Source organism: Pungitius pungitius, chromosome 3 (assembly GCF_949316345.1).
Source record: "Pungitius pungitius chromosome 3, fPunPun2.1, whole genome shotgun sequence".
In the NCBI taxonomy this organism is placed as follows: Eukaryota; Metazoa; Chordata; class Actinopteri; order Perciformes; family Gasterosteidae; genus Pungitius; species Pungitius pungitius.
Genome location: NC_084902.1, coordinates 13023199 through 13044703, shown reverse-complemented (window position 1 = coordinate 13044703; position 21505 = coordinate 13023199). Strand labels below are relative to the sequence as shown.

The window sequence follows — 21505 nt, the reverse complement described above, 5'->3', positions numbered from 1 at the left end:
TCTCTTTCTAAGCCTGTGATTAGAAGGTTTGGTAATTACTTTACAGATAATCGTCATACTTTACCGTTTTTTTAACACACAGTGCAACCTTTTTTTATCCTTCTCTAAACCAACATTCACGCCTGTTAACATTCTTGATGAAAGTATTTTACTGATTTTATTCCCTCATTCATTTCAGTGTGAGAAGCAAACAGGGAACATTGAAACAGCTGCAGACACAAAGCATGTTGGGATGTTTATGGTGATTTTGCTCGAGCACCCCTTAAAGCACCTCTTTGTCTGACGCCTAAGTGGAGTGAGGTTACTTTTATTTGATCAGGCTTATACTCCCCCCCCCCCCCCCCCATTACAGGTCATCTTGCAACTCCTGCTCGCTGTCTTTAAATGTTTAAAAGCCTCCCCCCCCCCCCCCCTCCCTCCTCAGTTTTACTGTTGGTTCACTTATTTATTATCTTACCATGCTTCGGTCTGGTTTAATATTAGTCGGTCTCTCCTTTTTTCTTTGTTTTTATAAATCTGGCATGTTTTTTCTGTTTGGGTGCTCTTAAGTGCCCAGGTGCCGTTCCTGGCATCTGTCCACAATGGATCCGATCACTCACAGCAGACCAAATATGTCCACTGAGAACAGTTTACTATATATTTTTCTCTCTGTTCATTTGCACACTTATTGGATTCTTCAGCTCCCGTTCTCAGCCCATTCTGTGATCCTCCTGTTTCTACGAGGTCTGGTTGTCCTTGCAGATTTAGCCACTTTAATTTGCGGTTGCCCATAAATGCTGCGTTGATTCACGGCTGGTAATTTAGCTCGTGGCCACGCGAGTAGTGGACGGGCCGCGGTCGCTGCTCATTAATAGTGGGTCTATAGGACAGAGAGAGAAGGTGGGGAGCCTTAAAGGCCCCAGTGATTCATCGTCTCCATGCTGCATTCTGAATCTAGCAGCCCTGCCACATGTCCTAGTTCAACAACCCCAGTGGCAACAGGGAGGGTCAGAGAAGGAAAAAAAATGTCTCGGCCTGACACTGACTAGGGTCTCTACTGATAGCCACACTGCCTCCCACTCCTGTTACTCTCTAGAGAGGGGGCTGCACCATGCAAGCTCCATGTTTTCGTCTCTTAAGTTTTCACTAGCTGTCAGTGGGTCTTAGTCCCGTCAGAGTCATGTTTGGACAGGGGGCTTAGGAACAACGAGATGTGTTTAGATGGTGTCTCCACCATGTAGCATGTAATGCCTCCATCGTGTGATACGTTGGTTGTACGTGTGTAGGGTGAGACCTGATGAAGACTTATGGCTCATTAGCTGCCACTAAATCACTGCTGATGTGTGGTGAAAACAGTCATGACCCTTATGGCCCTCACAGACACCCGGAGGCTGGCAACCGAACTCTAACGGGGTAAAGGTCAACTAAAGCAGCCCACAGTGCAGGAGTCACACCTGACCTCACCCCTGCAGTAACTTTAGAGGCAAAGATTGGCTGCTAATCTGTCGCTTAAGACCAGTGCACACACACACACACACACACACATAGAAGGTCAAGAAGAGAGGAGGAGGCTAATGGTGAAATGCTGCTGAGGATAGCAGGAGGTCCCGTTCTGGTTCGGACATCTCAATGTCCCTCTGAGGTGTGGACGTAAATGGACTTTACTCCTGGGGATGCCACATAACGTCACATGTGACGTCCCATACTAACTTTACACAAATGTAAAGGCACCAACAAAGAAGATATATAAATATTGGATTTATGGGATGGAAGTGTTGTTTTGCCTACTCAAAAGCAAAAACTTGGACCAGAAAGCACAGCAGCAGACACTTAACTTGATTAATTGGGCCTATGCAACATGTGCATATGTTTGTTTTAGAGGCCCCCTTTCTTCAACAAAGGGCCTGGTGATGCCAGTCTCGATTCACCCCTGTGCTCTAGTATGGTGGCTATGTGTCTGGCTAGCCTATGTGTCAGGGTTGCTGAGGCCCTCCCTTCTCCCCAGGGAATCTCCTTCCACTCTCTCACTTCATCCTCCTGCTGGTGCCGCCTTGTGGGACAGGAGGCAACCTGATCCCAGATTGAGCCACTCTGGCTTGGCCCCGTTCCATTCTTCCAACAAAGCTAATTACATCTCAAATGGTAATAGATGAGGCCTCGTTAGCAGCTCTCACTCCCTTGAAAGATTCACAAACATACATCAGAGGGGCCACCGATCGGTCTCAGCTCCCTCCTTCAAAGGCTGGACTTCACAGGGTGCTTGGGGCCCGGTTCGCTAATTACTGCTGCAGTTCCACACTGCTGCCCCGTGCACAGCCTGCACCGCGCAGACAGCTTTTATCGCGTCGCCGGTGCTGCTCTCTTAGACAGGCCTACCCTCATACCCATGCCAAACTACACATGCGTGTTAAATATACAGTTCAATGATCAGATTAGCTGTACTGTACCCTGCGTAAACCAGCTGCCATTGCAGGAGTGAGCTCTCTCATTGTCACTGACGGTTTTAACCTCACTTTTGGAAAACCCCTGCATGTTTGATAGAGGGACAAAGGAATCGGATGCTATTGAAGATCTGGAGGAAAAAAAAATACTTACCCCTAATGAAATTAACCTCATTACGGCTTGAAATTTCTTATGAGATTAATACTACAAAGCATGTAATTTTCTGTGCTCACTATAAGGAATGTCATTTTATTCGCCAGAGATTCACTCAACGACTTACATTTGACGATCTGGGATAGTACACACATGTGCACGTACAAAACGTGTGTGCTAGCATGAGTAAATGCTTGCTTAGGATTTTCTTTGCTATTATAACATATTTTGCCCATTACCTTTACAATTACGTTTCACCTTTTCCTGTTGAAAGCAGCGGGACCAAATGCTGCACCGCTGTGAAGAAAAGCTGCTCTTGTTAAGCCTAGGAGCATATGAGATATTGACTGGTATATACCTCTATCGGGATCTTTATTGGTTCAGAGCTCATGCTGGGCCCTCTTCATTGTTTAAGTGATTTAATTCCACAGAATCCCATTAGATTTCATTATCATTTGTGTTTTTTTTCTTTCGCTGGCTGTTGTGAAGGAGATGGAGTCAACAAGAAGATTAGACTCTGCTCTAATTGTGGTGTGGTTTACAGTGAGCCTGTTTGCCTGCATCGATCCGCTGTGAGAAATAATAATACAATGGAAGTAAAGCGATGCAGGGAAGGAAGAGGCGGCAAGCTACCGGGGCCTCGTTACTGAAGGAATGATGTATTGATCGCGTCTGACAGGGTGCTGTGGAACGATCAATTCTGATGGGCAATGGGAACCTGTTAAGAGATTCTCCCGGGTCGCCAGGGTCACTCACACAGCAGGCAATGGGAGAGAAATGAACCCATCAAGGAAACAGGGTAGACAGGTGCATGCATGAATATATTCAAGACGAAGATGCAAGGGGTTGTGCAGAAAATAGTTGATCGAGGTATCATGAGGTTTAGGTGGTTGTTCATTGTGTATGAACCATACATGCATGTGTGCTAAGCACAAGCTTTAGTCTTTACATTGTTTTTTTTACGAAGCTGAGGTATGCCTTCCTATTGAAATCAAGTCAAGAGTAAAGAAAACTTGCTCTCAGGCAGGTGAATATTTTAGGTGATGAGGAAAAAACTAAAGTAGAAAAGAAAAAGGAAAGACTCAATGACGGGGTCAGGTATCATCCATCTCCACTGTCCGGGAATCTCTTCAGGATGCCTCTCTCCATTCCCCTGGAGTACACTAACGCCCGGCCTGACCCGAGCTAATTGATAGCCTGTACGTTCGTTTAAGTCAGACATGAGTGGCCCGCTATTAATGGCGGCGGGAATTTGCTTTTCCGACGGTGCAGTGAGGGCTCACGTGAGAGTGATCTACGGCGTGAGGCCCGGTCGGGAGGCAGATGCTGGAGGGGCTGTAGAGAAGAGCGTCCGTCACATTTCAATCCATTCTCACAGTTAAAACGACCTCCGTAAATTGGCCCAGGCGCCGTTGTTGGCATGTAGAGTAGAAACGCAAGCAAGGTTTTCCTCCTCAATTGCTTGTGTAAAACTCATAAGAGAATAATGATGAAGCAAAGCCGCAGGGTCATTCGACAGCGACAAGCTTAAGACTGGGTTTATTTGTGCTTTATCAGCTCTATCGACGGGTCCGTCCACACTCGCAAGCCATTTGCGTTTAGCTCCCATAATTGCTGGAATTAATAGCACACACATTTACTAAGTATTTTCAGCCATGCAGTGATTATGGTAATCAGCAGATGAATTGGAAAAGGCCATTTTAAACTGCAAATTTTCTTTTTTTTTTCTTCCTTTTCTCACAAATGAGTTTACTGACTTCAATTGTACGAGACCTCGATTGATAAGTGCCCACTGATTATCTGTGTTTAATGACAGGGTTTTCAGCTGGACAAGGGCGTTTGCGCTCCGACGCGACAAAGCACACACGCACACATGTGTTGTTTGTCTCGTCCGTGTCACACTGCTGCCGGGGTCATGTTTAAGTAAAACACGCAACAATTACCTGATGAGATCTCAGCTCCCCGTGGAGAATGCTAAGTGCTGGCTGTCAGCGAGGCGCGGGGGGGACATCGGGGGCAGAATGCGCACTTGTCACCTCTCTCCGCTTAATAGTAGCTATAATAACAATGGTTCTCCCACTGACCAAGGCATCCTATTCACTCCTTACAAGTAATGGACATTTTAAGCATCGTTGTTTTTTTCTTTGTTTTTTTTTGAGCGCCCCAGCTGAAAGGGCGGGGGGTGCAGAGGTCCACGTTGGAATGGACGCAGAGGAGGCAGTCATGCATGAGTGGAGCTTCTAGCTCTTCATTTAAAGACCTCTTTTGGTGGAGGAGGATTCTTTCCTCTGGCTTGTTACGCTTCCCCCACATTCAGACATGCTTTATGAAAATACAGCCCTCCACCCCTGCTATCATGGATTTAGTTATTCAGTTATTCATGGCTTGAGGCTGAATAATGAAAGATGGTGAAAACATACTTCACTATGTTTCTCTGTTTGCTCCTCTTTGTCTCCTCCTCTGTCTCTTGGCTGGATTGCTACTTAGCTCTTGACTCATATTGAGCAGGGCCATCCTCAGCGTCAGTGAAGTCAATAATATTGGGAGGAATATCAATAAAATGTCATTTGATATTCAATAATGCTAATACCGTTTGAAAATGATCAGCTAATCTATACTAATTAAATTGTCTAAATTAGGACCACACAAACGCACACATTTGTCTTGGAATCCTTGTTATTTTACAATATTTTCCAGCCATACAGTATGTCCTCAGCATCAGCATCTCAGTGACAGCGATCCGTGGCATCAAAGAGCCCCGAGTGATGCGGCACATGAATGCAGAAGTAGCCCCTTTTTTTTGACGGCTGCGGTGGAGCAGAGGCTCGCACAGCACAGCGGCTGCGATTCCCACCACTCTGTCCTGCTCTTTAAATGTGGGAGATGGAGGTGTTTGAAAACAGGCATAGGGGTGCTTTGTGACCCCGTCAGATCCGCCAGTTAATTCTTCTGCTCCAGGTCATTCCAAAGCAACAAAATCCAGCTCTGAAACGTGCGGAGCAGAAGCTGGAAACAGTCCTAATCTGTGTTTAATTACGCGGGGTGGAGGCAGGGGGAGGCGTTTTTCTTGCACCACCAGATATCTACCAGATGCATGTATGCTGAAATACAAACACGTACAACATGTGGTTCTTGGCTTGTTGTTACTAAGGAAGACGTTGCCTAATGTTTTCATGTATAGTGTAATGAATGAACCTTTTTCGCCAAAACAGACAGGTAGATATTTTACTCTCATACTTATATTGATTGAGCCTCCTATGGAGAACACATTAACCCGGAATGCATGATCACAATCATTTATTAATATGTACCTGCTTGGCTGTGTGTGTCCAGCAGGGGGCAGATCACCAGACATGCCAAACGCACCCTTGTGAAAGCCGTTATCTATATGTGTGGCTCTCTCAGAGGATTTATGAAATCACACACACTAATTATTTTTACAGCAACCACAGTCTCACAGCGCACTCTCATTACCCAGGGGACAGTGCGTCTGGTTGTTTCCGTGTTCAGACATATAGGGGGTTTGTATAGGTTTTGTATGTGCGTGCCTTTATCATAGATGTGTGTGTGTGCAATCAGGAATTCCAGCAGAGGCAAGAAATGGTGTATGCAGCCGCACTAAATGTCCACCGCAACTACCGGCCCTCCTAATGGCTCCCCAATGGCCCGCTTTTTGGGGTTAGACATGACGATTTCAAATGTCATTGTATCACGGTGACCTTTCAAGGACCTGGAACTAATCCAAAAAAATATAGAGCCTTGTATCTTAAATGGCAAGATAGTCACCTTTGATCCAAGCGTTAGATGGAGTTGTCTTCAGAATTGAACTGATTTCAGGGCGGTTCAAAGGCTACTTTAAGGTTTTATCCTTAGGAGTAGGAGACAATTATATTTCAGATCAGGTATTATATAGTTCTAAATGTAATAAATAAAACATTCTTGTGTTTTTCTCGTTTCTTGTAAAATGTCTTCGTAAGATATGCAACTACCGGGAAATCAGGTCGATCCTAGTATATATTAGATAATTATTTATTTATTGATGTCAACTTAATTGTTCATATATGTTAAACCCTTACTGTCTTTGTAATTTGTACCAAATTACTGACTGGAAATTATTCGGAATCATTTCTCAAAAGAATTACAATTAATCTTAAAAGAAATAAAGCATTCCTTTGGTTATTTATTCCCAATGAGCACTTCAGGTCAACATCACGTTAGTCTGCATCCTAATTTAAAGCATGTTATCAGAAATGCCCCCTAATGCCGTCTACGTTCTCTGTGGTTGAAACACACTTGATGTTATCTTCTGCCGCATTATTCACAGCTGACATGTGTCAGACCACGGCGATGCCCACTCCACCCCCTTCCCACCATTTATCCTCAGGAGTTCTGCCTCAGTAGTTTTTGGCTCCTTGAATTATTAGCTAATTGCCAGGTGAAATCAGTATTGATTGTGTGTTGCACATCAGCTGGCTGTAGTAACAGTATAAAGCTGGTCGCAGACTGGATTCTTCTACTGGGTGATACAAAAGATGGGTACTGTAAAGATAAAAGACACTGCGTGGGTGGAAATGGAAATCCTTGCGCACACGCACACACACACACACACACACACAGGGTCTTTTAGCGTTGTGTCTTTGCTGCAGAATCTGTGCCCCCGAGAGCTGTGGGATCATTGTGCTGTGCTGCTGTTGAGCCACTGTCTTGTCCTTGCTATGTAGGTCATCGGTGCCCTCCAACGATATCTTATCCCATCTGCAGTGCAGTCAATACTGTCGAAACTCCAAAATGGCCACAGGTTAGAAGGTGCCTCATTAACTGTGTTCCTTTGCCTAGATGATTAACCTCAGCCTATAGAGATATGCAACGGACAAGTTGTTAGTAGCCACACATTATGAAAACGATGTGCTCCCTTAAAGGATGTCGGGAGGAACATGACAAACCGGGGTAGAGCAGAAATGGCTTAGATGCAGCACTCTGCACAGATCCTAAGCATGGCAACCAGTGGTGTGTTTCAGATCGTTTTTTTTATTTTTGATTTGCATGATAATATGAGCATGGATCGACACGTGCACACACCAGGGTTGTTGCACACAAACTGATGAAATTCCCCTCATTAGCACGCAGGTTACATAAGCCCGGCGCACAGGTATATCCAGCTGCACCGAGGCGGTAAGCTGATTACGGATGGAACTAACCCAATTACTCCTCTGTAATGCAGTTAACACAAATTGCATTGCGAAATAAGCAACCGGACTGCCGTGCGCACGGAACCGCGCCAGAGCATAGTACGGCACCGGCGAATCATTTAAACGCTCCGCTTAGACGGTTAATGTCAGAGCACTTCGGCACACACGTTGAAGTGTGACGCTAGCCGCGCCGACGCACACACCCGCTAATCAGCCACACACTGAATCTTCTTATTCTCCAAGCGTTTTTGATTGGATTTTTCTGAGCCGCGGTCTCCTGATACTTCAGTGCAATTTAGTTGGAATCGGCCTGTTGTGAGTGCTGTTGGTGCGATGCTCTGCCGTGCGCTTTCTATGCAAACTGCAGCACAGACACTTGGAATTTGAACTTTTTGTGTGCTGCTGAGGTGAGCCTAATGCAGCAATGATTTGCTGAGCAGGCAGTAGCGTGCTGCTACTTTTTATTCCAAGTATTTAGATCTTATGTGCAGCAGTCAATCTCCAGCAGACACATGTAAAGTATAAAGCACGTCTTCAGGAGGATAGCCGTGCTGTTTATTCAGAGAGGGACTTTTTCAGATGCACACTCTGACTATGGTGAATAGCTTCGTCCTCTTAAATTATGAACAGCTCGCCGTATCCATCACTCTGTGATGGAGACGGTGGGGGGGGGGAAGAATTCGGGAGCCATAGTTGAGGCTGTGTAAAGGTCATCTCCGTAACCAGTTAAATTTTTGCTCCTCCTCAAGAGTGGAGATCTATAAAATGATCAATAAATCTCTTTGAATGTCTCTGCATCTGGGCTGTATGTGATTTAACACCCCGCCTCATCTGCTGCCTGGTTTCTGTTCGTCACACTGACAGACCACAGCCGTCCTGTGCTTACAAATCATCACTGAATGAACCGCCCGCCGAACCACCCACCTAGAAAATGACCAGACCTTTTCATTTAATGGATTTCAGCAGTGGTTCAAAGTCTTCTGTGAAGGTTCTGATCCAGAACCAGGGGAGGATACCTGGTATGGAAAATGTGTCACCTGTGATCTACAGTGGCGAGCAAAGTGTCCTTAGCTGTGGGACTCTTCCTTTTAGGCGGTATTGATTGAAGGAAAGGTGATCTGAGGAGGCCATTAGGAGGATAGAGGGGGGGGGGGGCAGGCAGGGACTGTGATGAACAGCTCTCTAATCATTATGCCACGTACAGCACTGCCTACAGCAACCAACCTGACATACAGATTATCACACGCACACACAGAAAAAGAAAAAGGATTAGTTTTGTATTTAGAGCAGTGTGGTGTTCTTTTAGTCTCCTGTTTATGCTCTTTTGCAAGGCCATAACAGCTGTGACTCAGTGACTGAGCCGAGTCGGCGCTCTGAGTGGTCGTAAAAGTCTGTTTCCCAGTTTGTGCTGCCGTGGGGCTTGCACCAATGCCCACACGACGCCCACATGGCTGGTGGGAGGGGCTCTGTCACAATGAGCACAAGGAGTCACAGGCATACGTGCACACAAACACACTGAAAAGGTATGTCTCCCACAACCTTCACGTATATTGGTGGCGAAGGGAAGGAGGCCGCCTCCATTAAACCGCTCCAAGTACAGCGTTTGGAAAACACGTTCCTGTCGCTGTCCGTCCTGCACTCCTCGGTGGACCCACTTGCACGTGAGGCTCATCACACCGAGCCAGATTAATGCTGCTCAACTCCAGCCGAGAGCTTAATTAAAACAGAGCTGGCAGAGCAGAGTGACACCTTTTACAAGATCTTAACGGCTCTCTGCTCACCGTTACTGCCAATCCAATTATAGACCAAAACAATAAAACAGACACGCGAGGAGCTGCTGGAAATAGGCTCGCTTAAGGAAAAAAAAAAGAGGGGGAAGCTATTAAAGATGATATGAAGATTCACACAGTTGACTGCAGGGGTTTCATTTTCACCAGAGATGCCCGTGGAATTGTACCACACTTCAGCTTGTGTCTGTGTGTGTGTGTGTGTGTTTTTGTCTCTGTGTGTGTGTGTGTGTGTGTGTGTGTGTGTGTGTGTGTGTGTGTGTGTGTGTGTGTGTGTGTGTGTGTGTGTGTGTTGTGCGATCTCTGAGGGATTCTAGCCCGGACCGAGTTCAGCAGCATCCTGGGGATTATCTTTCACGGAGGAAGGTCGCTATTTGCATGTCATTAGGCCAACGCTCACACCAATATGCTGAGGGCACACACATTAAAACAGGATTCCCAACTTTTTATTTAGATCCAGGTCATTTTGTGTTTTTTACATATATGTTCGCTATAGCACTGGATGTGAGGGAAGGAGGAGGTGAGGATTGAATACAGAATACATCTTTAAGGGCTTTGTATTGGCTTTATTCGTGGCAGAAAAATGGGACGAGAGAGAGGGGATGAAACATTGAAACATTGATGGTGATTGATCTTTTTTTCTTCTTCTTTTTACTATTGAGAAAAAAAGTTACATGCCCTTGATCTTCCGAGACCCGTGGGCTGTCCTGTACATAATACACACAGGGATATCATTTTGATCTCAAGTACAGATCTAGAGTTTTCGAATGCATATCGCTGTGGTAGTTTCTGCCACAGCAGTCGTATCCAGTACTAGGTACAAGGTGAAAATATTACCAGTGTCGCTGTCTCAACTGGCAACAATGAGAATATGTCTTGAGGAATTACCTCTTATTTTTATCCAGCAGCTTGGTCGTGGTGACTTGTCCTCTTCAAATTTTGGAGACCTATGGAACCGCCAGAGTTCAATTTACCACAACGTTGTTCTGGAGAAGAATCAAAACCTGCAGTTGCAACAAGACGCAGAGTGAGAAGCTTTTCCTGGCGGTCTCTGCATGTTCACCATGCAACCCTCCACGTGCCACTGTTACACCAAAGCTCCAGCAGCTCCTATACCATGTTATTCGTCATGTTGAGACGGGGCTGATGCAACGGGACACTAAGAGAGGAGACATTAACAGGAGACATTTGCCTGTTTGCCTGAGTGCACTTCTTCCTCTCCCGTTCTTCTTCTCACTTTACTTCCTCTGCACTCCTCCTTTACCCCCATGCAGGAAGCAGACCCACCCGCTCCGTCGTGATGCCTCACTAACCCTGTCTGTGCTGTCCCTGCGCTGGGATTGGCAGGAAATCAATCCCACTCTTCATCTCTCTCAACCCCTCCCTCCCCTTCCGCTCCTCCATTTTCACGTCTTACTCCCCCTTCCGGCTGTAAAGTGTGCGTTCTGGACTGGGCACAAGCGTCAGCACAACATCATGCCTTATCAGAGCAGGCACAAAGACCCATGGGCATATTGTTTGTCAGTATCAGCCGGCTCCAGTTACGGCGTAGTGTTTGCGTCTGCCAAGCCTCGCAAACACACTCCCGACCATAAACAAGACAACAGAATGAAAACTGGAGTGGCCACCAAAATCATTTTTTGGGGGGTAAAACGCATCTTTAATTGTGGCGGTTAATTACAGAGTGCTGCGAGGAGGGAGAAAGAAAGATGGAATGGAGGATAGAGCGCATCGTTATTTATTATGCAAATGTATTCCATTTTAGAGACAATTAAGTGATTAGAAAGCTGTCGCTCTCTGCTCTCTTTCTTCTCCTTGTCCTTGTCTTTTTCTTTGCTTTTCAGCATATTACTGTAATGAAGCCATTACTTCTTCAAGTGAATTTTAATGAGTTTTTAACTAACATTTTAATGAGCTATACATTACCATAAAGCATGGATTAGACTAAATTGAATTGTGTATGTTCGTATGTGTGTGTGTGAGAGAGAGAGAGAGAGAGGGAGAGAACGTGTGTGTGTGTGTGTGTGTTGGAATTGTTAAAGCAAAGAGGTTCATCAAGAGTCAATTATATTGTTTCTCAGGAACGACACACATTTTTCCCGGGTCGGTCAGAAGAATCGCCAACTGTGGTCTGACTGTCGTTATTGTTCTGCCCTCGGGCTTGTTAGGCCAAATTATAGGTGCTGCTTGAAAGGAAAATGAGCTTTGAACGAGGCTGCTGTTTGAATAAGGATGTTTGTTTAGGCTTGTCTAGTGATTCAGGGGTGCAGGCACAATGTGTGGTATGCCTTTTATCGAATGCAGTCCATTTGTTTACAGTCGGCCCCGTTTATTCAGCACCTTTGTACTCGTCTTCAGTCTGACCTTGATTAGACATCCTTTCCTCATCCCCTGTTGTGTTGCGTTACGCCTGCTTGCCAGATCTCACACGCTCCGTCTCTTTTTTTTTTTTTTTCATACAAGGCTTTAATAAAGACGACCATTTAATATGGTCTCGGCACCTGTGATATCCCCCCTCTATGGTTGCGCCCCCGACCGTGATTCTCCTTACCTTCCATTTTTTTCCATATTTCCACCCTTATCTGTGAAAGTGACAGCGCTATTTACATCCCTTGGCTCCGGATTTACAGATAGGGTGAATGGTGGTGGAGATCATATCAGGCTCGGCCAAGGTCTATGGGGGATGATTGGGTGTGCATGTATATATGGCTTCATCTGGGAAACCTCATCTGCAGTCTGTGCAGAGAAAGCTCCTACAAGCACGTGAAAGCGAGCGGAGGGAAGGCCAGGAAGCAACGCGTTGGACAATGATTGGAGCCAAAGAGGACCTAAGAGGAGGGAGAAGAAGGAAAGATACAGAATGACCTCTGATATTGATATGAGGGAGTAAGACCGACAGAGAGAGATGGTAATGCGATGTGCTGGTGATGGGAGTCTCGGTTCTCATAGGAGCTGGAGCCTTGGGCGACGCCAGCCGGCCATATTTGTGCAGCTGTTTCTCTGGTCTGACCTCCAACACCTCAGTGGAGGAATATGGGGGATATGGGTGAACCTGCTGCTTGCCTGCCTGCTGAGGGGGTAATTTCTGCATCTGGGTGGGGGGTGAGGGGGCGGGGGGCCAAAGGTTAGCTGCCGGTGGGAGGGCAAATGAGCGAATCAGACCCGGAGAAACATCTTGCATCCTGACAAATGGGGCACATCTCCTTTCACTGCTTAGTAATATATAGTGTGGCTTTATCCTTCTTCTGCCTTGAGCGTCAACAGTAATACAAAACCCCAATGACAGCGAATAGAGTGGATTTGGTATGTTTTGTCAAGTGACATATATATTGTCTCTTTTCTCTCGGGGTGGAATTGAAAATGGCGGTATTGTAATAGCACTTTGCCGGATGAAGTGCAAAAAAAAAAAACACTCGAACAAAATGATATTATAGCTTGGAGCAACCTCTCTGCAGCTCTCCGAGGTTCTGTGCGTCTGTGCATGGTTTATTTTCTAATCAGTGTGGAATAGAAGGTGGTTGGCCTGGGCGCCGAGGTATGACCTAGGGCTACTAGCTGCTGCAATCTCTCTCTCGGTGTTTCTTAGCCCCTGACCCAGGATCTGTGAAAGCACGGAGGGTCTTTCACTGCAGTGACTAGGGAGAGAACTGTAATAACAACCACGCAAACATACACATTTGCAGTATTACAAATGAAATACCAAGCCCCGCAGCTTTTTTGAGAAACATTTATCGTTTGTCGGGTATGTGCATACCTTTTTTGAGTGTGTGTACCAAAGTAATGTGAATGTCAAAACGCAGGACATCAGTCTGTGGTGTTGCGGCGCGAGCGCAACCTTTCCTGAGCCGACGCCAGGTGCGCTCCTGTAGGTGAACGCATTTGTCAGCACTTATCTCAGTATGCAGGCTGGACGCTTCAGTCAAGGCTCTCCACTAATCTTACCGACATGCGGTGTCACCCTCCGCTGAGTAATATCTTGGGTGGGGGAAAAAAAAGGGGTGAACTGTACAAAAAATATCTCTCCCCCCCCACCTGTCCTTGCCCGGCGCCATGGTGGCGGGCGTTTGTGCTATCGCGTATCCGCATCGGGCAGATTTCTTTCTCGGGTCGGAACCCACGGGCGCACACGAGCAGGCGGACCTCCCTAATGGTTGCTGGCGTAGGCTCCCCCCTGCCAAAGCAGGACAACCTGGTTTACAAAGTAACTGTGTGGGTGTCTCCCTTTGTGTTCATATTTTGGCAAAGACCTCCGCTCGGAACCCCTCGGCTGCTTCACGGGTTGCGCGTTGCAAAGCTGCCTCCCTTCGCCAGAAGTTGAAGGTATTGAAACAGTGCCAGCTGCACCATGCTTTGCCCCCTGCCTGATGCTCCTTCATTCAAGTCAGCCCACTCTCCTGATATTTGGGAAATAAATAAATAAAAATACAATCCGAGGGGCGAGGGCAGATTAATATTATTCAGATATGGGTTCTTTTTAGCCCGGAGCCCGGATTGACAGCTGTAGCAATTGTGAGCAGATGGGTGTAAACGTAGAAATATATACATATTAATCAGCAAGTAAGCAAGACGGCAGAGTTTGCCCCCCCCCCCCCCAAAACTCCCTGGGAGGTGAGATGTTTTCAGCGAGAGGAGAGCTGAGTGTTTCAGGGGAATAGAAAGGCAATTACCTCACGTCTGTTGGATGATTCGGGTTTGAATGCCTACAGGGCCTCGGAGTTTGGAGTCGGAGTTCAGTTTCTGACAGCAAACACACCAGAACCACTTAATGATACACACACATCAGATGCCCTGCACATAGATTAACGTAGGAAACAGTCAAGTTGTGATTCTAATATCCAAAGTATTCTCTTGCATTACGGTCCCCGACAAAGGGCACTTGAGCCCACGGAGTCGCCGGCTGCCACCAAGAGATACACGCTCATACAGTAATGAAGCAAGGGGGAATGAATATTGGATTTGGGTGAGGATGTGTTTGTGTGTCTTAATCGTAGGAAGTTGCCGTTGATGACCTTGTGGTTAGGCTTAGAAAGTGTACTAATGTGTATCTCGGTTGGCCCCTCCCCTCATTTATCTGCTCAGAGAAACCCGAAGCAACACACAGGGCTTCTTCCGTTCACCACTGGTGTGTCATGTGTTTGCAATACAGCGTTTCTTTTTATCCTGTGTGTGTGTGTGTGTGTGTGTGTGTGTGTATTTTATTTCATTTGCTGGATTGTGTGGCTTGCTCTCTCTTTTTCACACATGTTGTGTATTTATTCAGAACGCTGGGTCGGGATGCGTTTTCTGTGACGTACCGTGCAGTTTTAGATCAGATTAGACCGCGTGGCACACACGCCTTAATGATGCACCTAACGTGTGTTTCTTTTGTCACTGTTCCGTTTCAAAGGAAATTGAATTTCACAAAATCCCGTGGGTGCTATCAGCAATGAATGGAAAGGAGCAATTACATCCAACTCAATCTGAAAAACAACAGTCTGTGTCTGGTCCAACCATAGCTATGATTTCGACCTGCGGGATGCCTGTTTGTAATGCAAATACAGACCGCAGCAGTGGTGGCTGTTGTGCCCACCCTGGCCAGGGGGTCCGCCATGCTGGATATGGCTAATTACCTGAGCTCTTATAGGACAGCCCTGCATAAGACAGAGAACACCATTGCCTCTTCAGTATTCTCCCCTATTACCCATGTGTAAAGGTTCCATTAGAATTCATGTCACACAAAAGTCCCACTCTGTATCCCAGTACATCCCCAGGATAATTGGGTTGAAAGCATCCTCTCTTCCCCTTGGTCTAAATAAATAAATAAGAAGACAATGGCTGCGCGGCTTTCTGTAGCGAGGGCGAGGCGATTGAATGAAAGGATGAGAGAAGCATGGAGCGCAGGGACCAGTTATCCGCTTTTATAATCCCGGGCCCTCCCCACCATTGTCCCCGGTGCTACGTGGAATTTACATAAGGACCTGTGGCGCTGCCCTTAATTTGGCCCTCCTCAAGCGTCTTCAAGCTTCGCCCACACAATAAGCTCAGTCCTTTTATCCTTCAGAGGAATCATGTCCCCCTCGATGGCGCATGGGTGGACCGCGCCGCAGCTGAAATTCCTAAAGTGCTATTCCGCAGATTAGATTCATTGGAGATCAAATGGAGAGGGATCTGTTTGAGTGCACACAGCAGGAGATAGTCAGCGTGACCCCGGTTTGTCCCTTTTTATCACATTGGGTATTGTGTGTGTGTGTTCACTCAATGGCATGGATGGATATCCCTGTGAAATATGTTTATGTTTCCATATGTGCGTGTTTGTGTGGGACAGCAGCTCTCCACGCTTGATAAAGAGCTGGTGCTGGGTGCTTTGCTGAATACTATATTGGGTTAACAGGTTATCTCTGGGAGGAAAGGCAATTAGGTACAAGGCCACAGTTGTTCATCAGACCACCCTCTGTCTTTTGTTGTGTGCATTAGCACGTATCTGGGTTATATGTGTGTGTGTGTGTGTGCGTGCTTGCACAGTGAAGCAGTGTTGCACCATGGTGAGCTATCACATGTGAGTGACACCAGGCTTCAGGGCATTCTGTTTCTGTTTGTTCTGCTCCCTCCACAGGGACCTCCATTAGCTCCAATTAGCTTTCACTTGTGCTTGCGTTGTCAGATCAAGCTGCACATCCCATTTAAATGAACCACAAGGAGAGCAGCATACATTCACACTGTGTTGTGCACACATATGACAAAAGTTAAAAAAAATGTTTCAGCCTTTGTGTTGAGTGTCATACAAGACAACTGCACTCGTCATGATACATTTCTCTTTTTTTTTCCTCCTTAGTGCTGCGAGATGACTTCAGACAGAACCCGACAGATGTGGTGGTGGCAGCAGGAGAGCCAGCCATCCTTGAGTGTGTTCCTCCCAGAGGCCATCCTGAACCCACCATCTACTGGAAGAAAGACAAAGTGCGAATTGATGACAAGGACGACAGGATCACTGTGAGTACTTTTACCATCTGTTTTAATACCCAGACTCAAAAAGTTATTATCCCAGGGCACATAAGATAAAAAAAAGCCATTTTGGTTCTAGTGTCACTGAACCCATTCAACAGTGTTTCATATGTTGGAAAATAAAGAATAATAAATAAATGTAATAATTTCTGTTTTTTTCTGTAGATTCGAGGAGGGAAGCTAATGATCTCAAACACGAGAAAGAGCGATGCTGCCATGTACATCTGTGTGGGTACCAACATGGTCGGAGAGAGGGACAGCGAGACGGCACAAGTCACAGTGTTTGGTGAGTGTTACTCCTCTAGTCCTCCTGAAACTTTATTCTTCTCAGTCATGTAGCTTTCGAGTGTCCCTGTACATTATCATTTACTAAATATTGGCCTAGCTGAGATCTGAATTTAATATTCTAAAGATCAGGATTTTTAAATTCCTAAGCAAACTTGCCCATACAATGACAGTAGAAGAGATTATATGTGACTACAAAAGGGTAATGATCAGAATTGAGTTGACAGATACAGCGCATGCCCTTTATATTCACACACTGGAATTGACCCACATTAAATTAAAACGTGATCTATTTCTTTCCTCTGTGCCCGTCCTGCAGAGCGACCGACCTTCCTCCGGAGGCCCATCAATCAGGTTGTCCTGGAGGAGGAGACGGTGGAGTTCCGATGCCAAGTACAAGGAGACCCTCAGCCGAATATACGCTGGAGGAAAGACGACATTGATGTTCCCCGTGGGAGGTATGTACACCTACAAGAATTTTCTCAAGAAAATGATTTATTTAAAGAGCCAACGCGTGCGTGTGTGCAGCAATGATGTGACAGGCCGCACTTAACATGGAGATACAGAGACGTCGATGTCAGTCTCACTGACACACTAACGATAAGTCACACTGCCAGTTTTCACCTGGCCGGGGCCAGGGGCCGCTACATGGCCCGCACACAATGCACATTAAACATTGCCAATACAAAGACTATGCCCTTGGGTGCCTAAAGAAGACGCCGCCATGACAGGGGAAGGGAGTGTCTCTCGTCAAGGCAGGGATCTGCACGGGGAGGAACACTATACTGGGCTAGACAATTAAAACTGAGTGACAGGAAAGTGGGCAGGTAGGATGAACTGTAGACATCTAGAGGAGCAGGGAAAAAAAGGGCGCTTTGCAAAGCAGACAGAGACAGCTATAATGACAAGAGATACAAAGAGCATGACGTGGCCCTCAATTGTATGTGTACATGTGCAGCTGTTAAGGGGAAAATCTTGGCGCGGACGCCTTGGACACTTAGAGTATCACATCACACCCTCCTTTACACATTTAACCCTATTCAGTCTGTATTCCACCGCTGACAGGACACATGCACTCAAACAGAACCTGATGAAAGAAAGAGGAACATTTGCCAGCTACAGTCTGCCTGACTTCCTGTAAAAAGCCACCGCCGGCACACCGCGGTGATACTGTTGTTTACCGGGCGCCGCGTGTCGGCCTGTTGCCTCGCGGTGAGTCACCGGTCTCAAAGTCAATCGCTGCGTCGCGGCAGGACTTTCAAAAGAGACCGACGCTCTTGTCCCCAGCCAAGGAGCCAGTCACACACTGCTTGGATCACCTTATAAAACGGTCCACTCGGTGGACCTGACATCACTCGAGGCTGGCCGCAGCGCTGAGCGTGGGCGGGTTGTTTGTGTCTGATAAGGATTTGGTTCACTGGGCAGTTCAACGCGAGCGCGCTGCCAAGGCAAACACACCGAAGTATTTCACTCATGTCCCTGAGAGCGAGTTGGCTCTGGAAAACAAGTCCGTTTTGTGCACTAATTAACAGATCGGTAACGCAGTAGAGTGTCGTGTGCCTAACTGTCTCGTCCCTTTAGGGACCGTCCTTATTTGTGAAAATAACTGAAAAAGTAATGCCGCCGAAATTAATTGGCAGTAAATATCAAACTTTTTCCTTTTTAATTTCTCGAGTTTTGCTTTGATGCAGAAAGCCAGCTTGAAGACTGCGATATTCTAGTTGTGACGTTCTCTGCTGCCTTTGTGGCTCGCCAAAACGAAAGCGCGTATTGTTAAGCTAAAAAACTTTTCATGAGTTCTCTACTGTTTATCCTCAATTAATAAACATGAAACAGGGCTGGCCCCTGACTGACGGAGGAATCGCTTCAAATCCCACGCAAGAATAGTTTCAGGTTTGTTAATTGGCAAGAATCAAACAGCTGGCGCGGCACACAGCCGATGTGTCATCATTACGCTGTAGCTGTGTCAGTAGTGGTCTTCGCTGAAGGGATGAAGGGACGACTAAAGATCAGGCTCTACGATGTGCTCCGGCAAGAAGCGCTCTCTGCTCGCTCTTCACCCGGAAAGGTCGCACCGTCCTTATTATTAATGGTAAGCTGTAAAGAGAGACACTTAGTCCGTCTTCAACAGTGAAACTGTTTTAACTTGTCTTTGATGGTCTCTTTACACAGGTTGTGTACTAGGAAGAAGGGAAATGGAGCCTCAGCTGAGTAAACGGGTCCTTAATATGCTCAGTGGCTCCAGCAGCCTCGGAGGCAAACACATGCACACGTTGGCACGCAGACACAAGGCACACCAGGATGGCACTGGCTTCAGTCTCTGTGGGCAACAGGACGCCAGAGACACAGCAATAGAATAGTTTCAATTAGAGGACAAAGACAATATTGCTGTCATTTTTTTGGTTTCACTTTAGCCGAGCTTATCTACATTCCTCTAGGTCTACTGGCTTTTGTGCTGCGATTTAATGGAAATGTAGATTGATGTCTGTTGTAATGCAATATTTTAGGAATATCCTAATGAAACCGTTTGATTCTCATTCTGTCCCGCCAGTGTAAATAATTAGAAATCTCAAGGAACAACTGGTGCGTTACTACTGAAGGTTTGACTCTTGACCTTAATCTAAATCAGAAAATAGTGAGTGAGTGGTTCATTACTTGAGTTACAAAAGCAAAGCATGTGTCATTCATGTTTCTTTTTGCACGTTTAGTTGTAGCACAGCCCAATTAATGGATGCTTAACCTTGAATCTCATTTATTCCGTTCAATTCTAAAGCACAGAATCTGGTCCCACAATGAAATCATCCTCTTTTTTTACATTGTGTTATACATTTTCGGACAGACTAAGACCGAACTGGAGTCTGGTGCTGAATACATGAAATCCTCCATACATATAATTAGATATAGGAAGTCTGAGAAGCTAAGACAGAATAAGCACCTGCAGGTGATATTAGATCAACCAATCTATTGAAATTGTGATACAGTGCTCTCATAATGCACTACATTTTGCCTTGAGTTTAACTTTTTCCATTGTCACACAGAATTTAAACTGTTGAACCAATGGTTCTCTCATTAGATTATTAGAGGACCAATAACTGCTAAACAGTGATTTGTACATCTTCACAGGGGAAGATCTATCAAGCAGCTTGATTTTAGCATGTCTACATATACTATGAAAACTTTGATAGACCTTTAATTTAATTAGGTCAATGTAATACAAGGTCTGTCCATGATGTGGCCAAATTTGCACAAACACCGTAAGTAAAGAAAGTTGTATTTTATCGCATTAATCTCGGCCACATCAATCACATAGATTAACGCATTCATTTTGAGAGCCATAATTAATACCTGTCCCTCAAGCCCCATGTAGCTGCTCTTACATCAGAGAGCGACAAGGGGAGCACTAGACATCTCTCTCGGTTTTCAAATAGAAGCATTTTTGACATAGACTATGAATGAAAAGACTCGGGTAGTGTGTGTGTGTGTGTGTGTGTGTTATCTCCCAATGGCTACCGGCGCGCTGTGTGGCCCACATCAGTCCCTCCTTTGGTTTGCCTCTCCCTCCCTCCTCATTCTCTCTGGACCCCTGTGCCCTCTCCTGTGCCTTATCAGAGCCCCTTTGGTCTTGCAGTCCATCTGTATTCAGCCCCCCCCCCCGTCCCCGCTGACCTCCACGGCACAGCCCCTGCAACATTCAGCAGAAAGGCCTTTCTTTCCGACTCAATCCCTTTGTGGCCTGTGTGTGTGTGTGTGTGTGGGGTGTGGGTTTGTGTACAATAGAGGTGTGTGTGGGTCATTCTATTTGAAAGAGCTGTTAAAGCTAGTGTGACAGGAGCGCCGGTGTAACGCTGACCATCCAGTTTCAGTGATTTCTCACCTCCGCTGCTCAGCAGAATCAAAAGATGGCAGGCTATGGTTCCAGTCTCCATTACTTCCCCTGAAGTATAAGTGGACACGTCTGCAATATATAAGGCGTGTGTGTGCGAGGGGTTTGTGGCGAGTGGAGTGGCAGCAGGATGATTGGGGGTTAGGTTTATCTGTATGGTGTAACATAGGAACAATTATAATACAGAATGAAGAAATATTGGTTTTGCACTAATTAGAAAGATGCACAGCCGATCATTCGTTATGCACCAGTCGCTGCTTTTCATCTCCACTGCTGAGAAAGCACAAATGACTACTTCAGCATGTACATCTGACTTTTTCAGTGCTTCGGGTGGTCGCTGTCCTTTGTTCTTCACACTCATGCACAAAAAGAGAAAGGGGGTTCCAGGCATCGACCAGTGATCTGCAGGGTTTTTTTCATTCTCCAGTACAGCCAACGTGTCACTTCCAAACCTCTTTTCCTGTGGCAATGAAGAGAAGTCAGTGTTTTCTTCCAATTGCCTCTGCATAAAACCATAAAGGGAATCTGATCTACCGTTTGTTCAGTAAAGGTGATGAAGGTTATTCAGACTGATTGGTAGGCTGCTAAGACGCTAAGAGAAGCCAAAAAGGGAGTGGAGATCCGGCTCATGGCGCCGCAGAAGGAAGACGAGAAGTGATAGCGGTTAATTGATTTCCTCTCATGGGCAACAAGGCCAGGTTCAGGTTAGACTTCGGCTCTTTAGATCAGGATGTGGGAAAGCAGCAGTAAGAGGGCGTGAAAGTGGATCAGACTGTCGGGGTGAAATGGACCAGAGAGGGGACTTA

General features: G+C 46.1%; 1 protein-coding gene across 6 annotated transcripts in view; it reads left to right on the top strand.

The window, feature by feature from the left end:
* The window catches only part of robo2 (roundabout, axon guidance receptor, homolog 2 (Drosophila)), a 230599-nt gene that overhangs the window by 161083 nt on the left and 48011 nt on the right, over nucleotides 1-21505 (top strand). For all 6 annotated transcript variants that reach the window (XM_062561233.1, XM_062561232.1, XM_062561231.1 and 3 more), the window contains exons 3-5: nucleotides 16362-16519; nucleotides 16697-16817; nucleotides 17136-17274. In XM_062561233.1, the coding sequence (XP_062417217.1) occupies nucleotides 16362-16519; nucleotides 16697-16817; nucleotides 17136-17274 (418 nt within the window). The remainder of the gene's footprint in view (nucleotides 1-16361; nucleotides 16520-16696; nucleotides 16818-17135; nucleotides 17275-21505) is intronic.